The sequence below is a fragment of the Rhinopithecus bieti genome, unplaced genomic scaffold (assembly GCF_001698545.2).
Source record: "Rhinopithecus bieti isolate Rb0 unplaced genomic scaffold, ASM169854v2 scaffold_648, whole genome shotgun sequence".
NCBI classification, from domain to species: Eukaryota; Metazoa; Chordata; class Mammalia; order Primates; family Cercopithecidae; genus Rhinopithecus; species Rhinopithecus bieti.
The window spans coordinates 245,342-254,981 of NW_016803107.1; the positions used below are offsets into that span (position 1 = coordinate 245,342).

The window sequence follows — 9,640 nt, forward strand, 5'->3', positions numbered from 1 at the left end:
TCTGAGATACAGGATGCCTGGGTTCAAATCTCAACCCTGCACCATCTTATTCACATGTCTTTTGCTGGCCCAAATGCCACTAGACTTGTTCCTTCACCTGTAACATTTAATAAATAATATTGTGTATTTCATTTGACTGTTATGAGGATTAAATGAAATATATCTTAAAAAATTTAGTAGAACACCTAGCCTGAAACAAAGAGTCAATACGTGTTGGTTGCTGGGAGTATTATTTTTATTATGTCACTATTGTCATTTTCCTAATTAAGCTACAAATGTCTCAGGGTGATATATCATTCTCATATTTTATGACTAAATACAAAACATATTTACTGTTGAGTGAATGAAAACTATGAAAAAAACACATCCAATAGGCACTAAGCTACCAAGTTTGCTTTTCTATAGTGCAAGTCACTTACGCCAGGTTTTTTTGCATCAAATAAAATTATGTCTGTTCATTTTGTAAGCAGCAGACTGAGCAGAGCCTTGTGTATCTGTTTTGGTTTTACACTGTAGATGATGGGGCTGAACACAAGGGGTAAAAGCAGGTATACATTGGCTGTCACTGAATGGACCACTCTGGGGGCTGATGGACCATAGCGATACACCAAGGACAGGCTCAGCATGGGGAGGTAGAAGATAGCAACTGCTCCCACGTGGGAGACACAGGTGCTGAAGACCTTGTGCCGTTCTTCAGGGGAGGCAATTCTGAGGACAGAGTGAAAAATTAAGATATATGACAGGGCAATGCATGGCGTATCTATTCCAGTTGTCAGGATGAGATCTATTAATCCACAGATTAATGTCTGAATGTCTGAACAGGTTAATTGAATCACATCTGGATGGTAACAGTAGGAGTGGGAAAGGGCATTCATTCTATAGAAATAGAGAGGCTTAAGGAACAAAAGTAGTGGTAGTATTAGTACTACAGCACATGTAATCATCAGGAAATCCATCTGAATGATTCTGGAATTAGTGAGAATGGTAGTGTACCTCAGAGGATCACAGATGGCCACATAACGGTCAAAGGCCATAGCCACCAGCACCCCAGATTGCATGATAGTGAATCCATGAAGAAGAAACATCTGGACAACGCAGCTGTATAGACTGATTTTGCGTGCATCAAACCAGAGGATACCTAATGTTGTTGACAATGTAGAAACAGTCAGGCCCAGATCAGTGGCTGATAGCATGGAGAGGAAATAATACATGGGCTCATGGAGACTCTGCTGGGTAATGATGACAAACAGGATTATGCTGTGTCCAGAGAAGGCAATGGTGTAAAAACAAGAAAAATGAATGGAGATCCAGGCATGGGAGACTCTAGGTCAGGACTGCTGGTTAACAAGAAGGTTGGAAATTTAGATGTCAAGTTGCTTAGGATTTCCATGGTATCGCAGTTTTGCAGCATTTGTCCTCAAAATGCTCCCACCCTATAGAAGTGATACATTACAGTGTTATGCAAAATATTCAGATAAATATTCTTTTGGTTAGGAGAGTTGTCCCAGGTCATAGATAAGCGCTGCATCATTGAGAAATCTCTAAATTAAATTATAATGTTCATCTACCATTCATAGCCAGGGATATTAAGCAAATATATATATATTTAAGCAAATATATATAAGCAAATATATTAAGCAAATATATATATATATAAAAACCTAAAATTCAAGGAAAGTATGTCCTTATTTTATACCACTTTAGGATAATTTTTTTTATATTTATAAAACTTTGAGCTCCATAATATCATAAGAGCCTATGAATAAAGACTTGGTTAAAGGATAAGTACATTAATTTTGAATATGTTTGAGTGAAAAGAATAAGAGAAAGATATTTATAAGTATCCTCAATTCTGCAGTGACCATGTGGATGTGAATCTGCAGACCCAGATCTCCAGATAATTGCCAGTAATATAAATTTGGATGTTAGAACTGCATATGTGTCATTTTCATCCAACACTGTAGGTGAACAACTGCAGAGAGTAGATTTACAAGGGAAAACCAATGAAGACAGAACTCTGTAGAATATTGGAAAGGATCATATCTATTACAGCAAGATGAGACCGGTTTTATGGGAACCATAGAAACCAAGAGAACATGGCATGAACCACTATTACATGAACAGCTGTGTTGAATTGTTTGTGCTGTCAAGTCTGGCAAGGATTAAAAAATGCAAATGCAGCCAAGAGCTCATTAGTGACCCCAGGAAATACAGCTGGAAACTGAGAACCTGCTTCAGTGACTTTGGTAATGAATGGAAGGGTTAGCAGTGGAGGTACGGTTTATTTTATTTCTGAAACTTGGCAGTGAAGGCAAGGAGAGAAATAGGCCATGATTAAAGAAGAGTATAACATAAATGGAGAATTTTTACAAAATGGCAAGTACTTAGAGAAATGGCTAAATTCATAAACTGAAGTTAATGATACAATAGGTATGATAAAATTGGAAATATAGAATGTGAAGAATTGATTGATATATAAATGTCCTTCAGAAAATATTAGGTCATTGAATATAGAGAATGCTAATGATTAGTAATTACCCCTCAAAAAGCTTAGGACCATCATTTCGATTGACACTAGAGAGTAAGTAGCAAATGGTAGGTTGGTGGAAGTTTATGTGAAGAAAAGTTACCCATGTCTACCTTTTGCTCTGTTAAGTATCAGGAGGAAATTTACTGCTGTTCAAAAGTATGAACTGATGACTTGAGGAGATGGTAGAAGTTTTCAGGAGAAAGGGAATGAGAAAAGCAGTTGACTCAGTAAACACAGAAATGCAATATGGATTTCAATTAAAATTCTAAAAGTTATTTTATAAATTAATACATTTATATTGTTCTAATCAATTCTAGGAAGATTTAAAATTGAATAATAGCAATATTCAATATGTTGTAATTTTCAATCAAGCCTTTTAAAAATACCAGGTGACAGAATGTAAAATTTAAGTTCAGGAGAGTACATGTTACTATTCCCTTAGGTTAGTTAGGTTCCAATCCTTGAGGATTAACTCCTCCTGTAAAAGATGAGGAATGTACCACTTGGCAAGTTGGGCATCGTTGGATAATAGCTTTAGCTTCTTTCCAGGTAATGCTGTATCTGCGTTTGGGACTAGAGGCATTAACATGGGTTAAATTGTGAAAATGTCTGGCATTAGATATTGCAGTAGCAACTAGGCAATCAGCCATTTGATTCCCTTCAGTCAAAGGTCCTGGAAGAGGTGTATGAGCCCTAATGTGAGTGATGTAAAAAGGGTCCATTCTACTTCTAACTGCTGTTTGCAGTTGGGTAAATAAAGTCATCAGTTGTTCATCTGTATGAAACTGTAACTGAGCATTTTCAATTAACTGTGTGGAATGAACCACGTATGAAGAATCAGAAATCACATTAATAGGCATTTCAAAAGCAGTCAATACCTCAATTATAGCTACAAGCTCCACTTTTTGAACTGAAGTATAGGACGTCTGGAAAACTTTACCTTTTGATACAGAATAAGAAGCTATACCATTACTAGACCCATCTGTAAAACAATGAAAATGCTTAGCAGGCTGCAGGTTGTTTACCACAGGAATTGTAAATGCAAACCGTTCACAGGCTTACTCAGCTAAAGGGATAGTAAAGAAACAGTCTTTTAAATCTATGACTATTAAAGGCCAACTTTTTGAAATTACAGAAGAAGAAGGCAATCCTGGCTGTAATGTTCCCATAGGTTGTATAACTGAATTGATGACTCTTAAGTCAGTTAACATTCTCCACTTACCTGATTTTTTCTTAATTATGAAAAATAGAGAATTCCAAGGGGAAAATGTTGGAGCTATGTACCCATTTTCTAATTGTTCAGTAACCAATTTCTCTAAAGCCTTCAGTTTCTCTTTACTTAGTGGCCATTGTTCTATCCAAATTGGCTTATCTGTTAACCATTTTAAAGGTATAGGTTCTGGAGGCTTAACAATGGCCGCCATCAAAAATGATATCCTAATCTTTGGTGGGAACTTTGTCTTTCCACTTGAAGTGGTTCTTTCAAACCTTGCAATTTTATTTTTCTAGTCCCATACCAGAGACATACCCCAATTCATGCATTGTATGTTGACTTTGAGGGCTGTGTAATTGTTCTGGAAATAGAGCTCGTGCTCCCCATTGTTGTAATAAATCTCTTCCCCATAAATTTATAGGTAAAGAAGTTATAATTGGTTAAATAGTCCCAGGTTGTCCATTGGGCCCTTCACAATGCAAAATATAACTACTTCGATATACTTCAGGGGCTTTACCAACTCCAACTATGTTAAATTGAGTGCGTTGAATTGGCCACACAGACGGCCATTGCTGTAGAGAAATGATTGAAATGTCCACTCCTGTATCTACCAAACCTTTAAATCTCTTTCCCTGAATAGTTATTTCACAGGTAGGACGTTTATCAGTAATTTGATTTACCCAATAAGCTGCTTTGCCTTGTTTGTTTGTGCTTCCAAATCCTCCTGTTCATTTAATTTCACTTTTTCTCATTTCTACATATGGCACAATCAGGAGCTGTGCTATGCGGTCTCCTGGCTCTGCTTTCCAGGGAACAGAAGTAGGTATAACAGTTTAAATTTTCCCACTGTAATCGGAATCAATGACTCCTGTGTGTANATCCTATAATAAGTACACATGTTACTATTCCCTTAGGTTAGTTAGGTTCCAATCCTTGAGGATTAACTCCTCCTGTAAAAGATGAGGAATGTACCACTTGGCAAGTTGGGCATCGTTGGATAATAGCTTTAGCTTCTTTCCAGGTAATGCTGTATCTGCGTTTGGGACTAGAGGCATTAACATGGGTTAAATTGTGAAAATGTCTGGCATTAGATATTGCAGTAGCAACTAGGCAATCAGCCATTTGATTCCCTTCAGTCAAAGGTCCTGGAAGAGGTGTATGAGCCCTAATGTGAGTGATGTAAAAGGGTCCATTCTACTTCTAACTGCTGTTTGCAGTTGGGTAAATAAAGTCATCAGTTGTTCATCTGTATGAAACTGTAACTGAGCATTTTCAATTAACTGTGTGGAATGAACCACGTATGAAGAATCAGAAATCACATTAATAGGCATTTCAAAAGCAGTCAATACCTCAATTATAGCTACAAGCTCCACTTTTGAACTGAAGTATAGGACGTCTGGAAAACTTTACCTTTTGATACAGAATAAGAAGCTATACCATTACTAGACCCATCTGTAAAACAATGAAAATGCTTAGCAGGCTGCAGGTTGTTTACCACAGGAATTGTAAATGCAAACCGTTCACAGGCTTACTCAGCTAAAGGGATAGTAAAGAAACAGTCTTTTAAATCTATGACTATTAAAGGCCAACTTTTGAAATTACAGAAGAAGAAGGCAATCCTGGCTGTAATGTTCCCATAGGTTGTATAACTGAATTGATGACTCTTAAGTCAGTTAACATTCTCCACTTACCTGATTTTTTCTTAATTATGAAAATAGAGAATTCCAAGGGGAAAATGTTGGAGCTATGTACCCATTTTCTAATTGTTCAGTAACCAATTTCTCTAAAGCCTTCAGTTTCTCTTTACTTAGCGGCCATTGTTCTATCCAAATTGGCTTATCTGTTAACCATTTTAAAGGTATAGGTTCTGGAGGCTTAACAATGGCCGCCATCAAAATGGTATCCTAATCTTTGGTGGGAACTTTGTCTTTCCACTTGAAGTGGTTCTTTCAAACCTTGCAATTTTATTTTCTAGTCCCATACCAGAGACATACCCCAATTCATGCATTGTATGTTGACTTTGAGGGCTGTGTAATTGTTCTGGAAATAGAGCTCGTGCTCCCCATTGTTGTAATAAATCTCTTCCCCATAAATTTATAGGTAAAGAAGTTATAATTGGTTAAATAGTCCCAGGTTGTCCATTGGGCCCTTCACAATGCAAAATATAACTACTTCGATATACTTCAGGGGCTTTACCAACTCCAACTATGTTAAATTGAGTGCGTTGAATTGGCCACACAGACGGCCATTGCTGTAGAGAAATGATTGAAATGTCCACTCCTGTATCTACCAAACCTTTAAATCTCTTTCCCTGAATAGTTATTTCACAGGTAGGACGTTTATCAGTAATTTGATTTACCCAATAAGCTGCTTTGCCTTGTTTGTTTGTGCTTCCAAATCCTCCTGTTCATTTAATTTCACTTTTCTCATTTCTACATATGGCACAATCAGGAGCTGTGCTATGCGGTCTCCTGGCTCTGCTTTCCAGGGAACAGAAGTAGGTATAACAGTTTAAATTTTCCCACTGTAATCGGAATCAATGACTCCTGTGTGTATTTTTATGCCTTCTAAACTTAAACTAGACTTTCCTAAAAGTAATCCTATTATACCCACTGGCAAGGGTCTACAGATTCCTGTTGGGACATTTTGCAGAGGTTCCCCAGGCAGAAGGCTCACAGCTTTTGTGCAGCGTAAATCTACTGCAGCGCTACCAGCTGTGGCGGGGGACAGACATTGTACAGGGGTGAGGGAATGGCCTAAGCTGGAAATGCCCTGGTTTGGAAAGGGGCCCAGGACGGGCCCCTGATGGAGTTTCCCGAAATCGGGTTCCCTTCTTTATCAAACTTAGAGTGACATTGATTAGCCCAATGTTTTCCTTTTTTACATTTTGGATATATTTTGGGCTCAACAGTTTTCTTTTTTCCCCTATCTGGCGGCCTGACTCGCTATTTTTTCTACATTCTTTTTTAGTAATACAATGCTTCCCACAGTTAAAACAAGCTCCAGGAAATGGAGTATTTCCTTCATCCACTCTCAGTCCTGCCATTGCCTGTGCCAACAAAGTAGCTTTATGCAGATTACCTCCGATACCATCACAGGCCTTGGTATAATCAACTAAATGTGCTTTCCCTCTGATAGGTCGCAGAGCAGCCTGGCAATCGGGATTAGCATTGTCCAAAGCTAATAACTGCAACACTATATCCTGAGCAGCCCAATCTGCAATCATGTTTTTAAGAGACCCCTGTAACCAAGCTATAACATCAACGTATGGTTCTCTTGGTCCCTGTTTTATAGCACTAAAGGAAGAGTAAAATCACCTGAAGTGATTTTTTCCCAAGCTCTAATGCATACTCTGCTAAACTGTTCTGTGTCGTCATCCTGCATGACCACTTGTGCATCAAAACCAGCCCAGCCACCAACTCCCCAAAGTTGGTCTGCAGTTATATTAATTTGAGGTTGGGCCTGGACATTGTGAGCAGCCTGAATGGAAGCTTCGTCTGCCCACCAAGTCTTAAATTATAAGAGCTGAGCAGGAGTTAGACAAGCTCGAGTAAGAGCATCCCAGTCGGTAGGTATCATCCGACTGGAAACAGCAACATTCTTTAACAGTCCCATTACAAAAGGAGAGCCTGGTCCATACTGATTTATAGCTTGTTTAAATTCTTTGAGTAATTTAAAAGGAAAAGGCTCAAATGTAGCTATAATATTTCCCTCTTGATCTGGGGGTTGTATTCTAACAGGGAAGTGCCAAGCCTCTATATCACTCTCTCGTCTAGCTTGCTGAATTCATGCCTGAATAGAACTAAGAGCAGTCACTTGAGGAGCTGCTCAAACAGTCACTGGGGCAACTACTTTTCACCCAGTGTCTTCCGGGAAAGAAAGATCTGGAGGGCCTTTTTCTTCAAAATAATAATGAGGGGGTGCAGAAGGGTAGGGATGAACCTCTCCCTCCTTTGCTGCTTTAGCTTTAGCTGGCAAATAAACATGCTCTGTAACCTCTTCTGTTACTTTGCTATACTCTCATTCCTCCTCATCATCATTGTGAAAAAGTTCCAAGGTAAAACGAACCAGACTCCACACCTGTCCCATCATTACCCTGATGCTTCCGAGCTCCCCTTCTTACTCACCACGGGGATTGCTTTAAGAGTACTTGGGTGTCCCCCAGCTTAGTTCCATGTTTTCCAAGCATCGCTCCAGTGACCCTTTGACCTAGATTCGAGCCCCCATGATGTGTCCATCCCCCCATGATGGTCCATCCCTGACCAGTTTGGTCAGGGAGACCCTAACCCAGCGGTGCTAGAGGAATTAAAGACACACACACAGAAATAGAGAGGTGTGAAGTGGGAAATCAGGGGTCTCACAGCCTTCAGAGCTGAGAGTCCCAAACAGAGAGTTACCCACATATTTATTAACAGCAAACTAGTCATTAGCATTGTTTCTATAGATGTTAAATTAACTAAAAGTATCCCTTATGGGAAATGAAAGGATGGGCTGAATTAAAGGAATAGGTTGGGCTACTTTACTGCAGCAGGAGCATGTCCTTAAGGCACAGATCACTCATGCTATTGTTTGTGGCTTAAGAATGCCTTTAAGTGGTTTTCCGCCTTCGAGGCGGGGGGCAGAGGGGGCAGGTGTTCCTTGCCCTTATTCCCATAAACCCACAACCTTCCAGCTTAGGCATTAGGGCCATTATGAACATGTTACAGTGCTGCAGAGATTTTGTTAATGGCTAGTTTTGGGGCCAGTTTATGGCCAGATTTTGGGGGGTTTGCTCCTAACAGGGTGCTAACTGACCAGCTCACCATGCCACGTCTCAGCAACACCACATCTGAGTTCCCAATCTTCCTCCTAACAGGCTTCCCCGGGCTGGAGGCCTTCCACATCTGGATCTCAATTCTCTTCTTCCTTCTGAGCGCAGTTGTTCTCTTAGGGAACAGCATGATCCTATTGGTTGTTATCTGGAGCCAAACCCCCATGAACCCATGCACTATTTTCTCTTCATGCTATCTATCACTGACCTGGGACTGACCCTCTCCACAATGCCCATGACACTCAGTGTCCTCTGGTTCAATGCACGTGAAATCACCCTCAATGCATGTATCATCCAGCTCTTTTTCCTTCACAGCTCTGGCTTTATGGAATCCTCAGTACTGATGGTCATGGCTTTTGACCGCTTTGTTGCCATTTGCAGACCCCTCAGATATGCTACCATCCTGACAGACTCCAGAATTCTAAAGATTGGTGTAGCAATAGTTCTAAGAATGTTGATCAGCCTCTGTTCATCCCTCTTTCTCATTAAGAGACTGTCATTTTGCAAAGTCAATGTCCTTTCCCATTCTTACTGCTTCCACCCTGATGTACTTAAGGTTGCATGTTCTGATTCAAGAATGAACAGCTATGGAGGCTTAGTTGTTCTCATTCTGGTCACCAGGGTTGATACACCATGTGTTGTGTTTTCCTACATCCTGATAATCCACTCTGCACTAAACATCACCTCTTCAGAGGGATGGAGGAAGGCCTTCAACACTTGTGGATCTCACATTGGGACAGTTGCAGTCTTCTACATTCCCTGGATTGTCCTTTTTCAGTGGTCCACAGATTTTTCCATAAGCTTTACCACATGTCCACCCACTATTGTCCAACATCCATTTCCTTGGACCCCTGTGCTGAACCCCATCATATATCGTGTGAAGACTAAACAAAGCTGCAGGGCTATCCTCAAGCTCTTTCAAACAAAATAAAAAGAAATGTGGTGGGGACTGTTCTTCCTGCTGGGGTCTACCTGATCCAATTATACTCTGTTGCATTTCTCCTCCATGCCAACCCATATTTCTTCTCTAGTAACAAAAAGAAGAACAGTAATGTTTACTGAGCACCCACTGTCTTCAAGTTCTGCA

The 9,640-nt window shown here is 39.9% G+C and overlaps 1 protein-coding gene and 1 pseudogene across 1 annotated transcript; one reads left to right on the top strand and one right to left on the bottom strand.

Annotated features, from left to right (window-relative positions):
* Positions 1-455: 455 nt before the first annotated feature.
* LOC108544537 (olfactory receptor 51F1-like) lies at positions 456-1,411 on the bottom strand. Its single transcript, XM_017895751.1, is given in 2 exon segments — positions 456-1,318; positions 1,321-1,411. Coding segments are annotated over 2 exon segments (954 nt in total).
* Positions 1,412-8,546: 7,135 nt separating this feature from the next.
* Positions 8,547-9,441, top strand: LOC108543981 (olfactory receptor 51F1-like; annotated as a pseudogene).
* The last annotated feature ends 199 nt before the right edge of the window (positions 9,442-9,640 follow it).